Below are 353 nucleotides of genomic sequence, written 5' to 3' on the forward strand. Positions count from 1 at the left end.
TGTATCTAAATCAAAAATTATTATAAAGATCTAACACTACCACTGCACACATTTTTGTTTTTTAACCCTTTTGTTACCAACCTGGCTGAAACTGGATCTGGCTCTGTAGTACAAATGTCTTGTTTTCATAAATTTTGAATTAAAATCTTCCACCAAACCTTAGTCACAATTTATGTTCCTTGCACTAGCTTAATGATAATGAAGTTGTTTTACTAAATTCTTTGTTATATTTAAAATTAATTGAAAGAAACACAGAGCATCTCAACAGAAGTACGGTAACAAAAGGGTTAATGTCACCATGATATTTTCAACCCTTTTGATGCCAACCTGGCTGAAACCACCTCTGGATCTGT

General features: G+C 32.6%; 1 protein-coding gene across 1 annotated transcript in view; it reads right to left on the reverse strand.

Annotated features, from left to right (window-relative positions):
* Window positions 1-307: 307 nt before the first annotated feature.
* Window positions 308-353, reverse strand: part of LOC106871683 (androglobin) — an 8660-nt gene continuing 8614 nt past the window's right edge. The window contains exon 10 of the mRNA XM_052976651.1: window positions 308-349. Coding sequence (XP_052832611.1) covers window positions 308-349 — 42 coding nt within the window. The remainder of the gene's footprint in view (window positions 350-353) is intronic.

This window comes from Octopus bimaculoides, chromosome 25 (genome assembly GCF_001194135.2).
Source record: "Octopus bimaculoides isolate UCB-OBI-ISO-001 chromosome 25, ASM119413v2, whole genome shotgun sequence".
Lineage (NCBI taxonomy): Eukaryota > Metazoa > Mollusca > Cephalopoda > Octopoda > Octopodidae > Octopus > Octopus bimaculoides.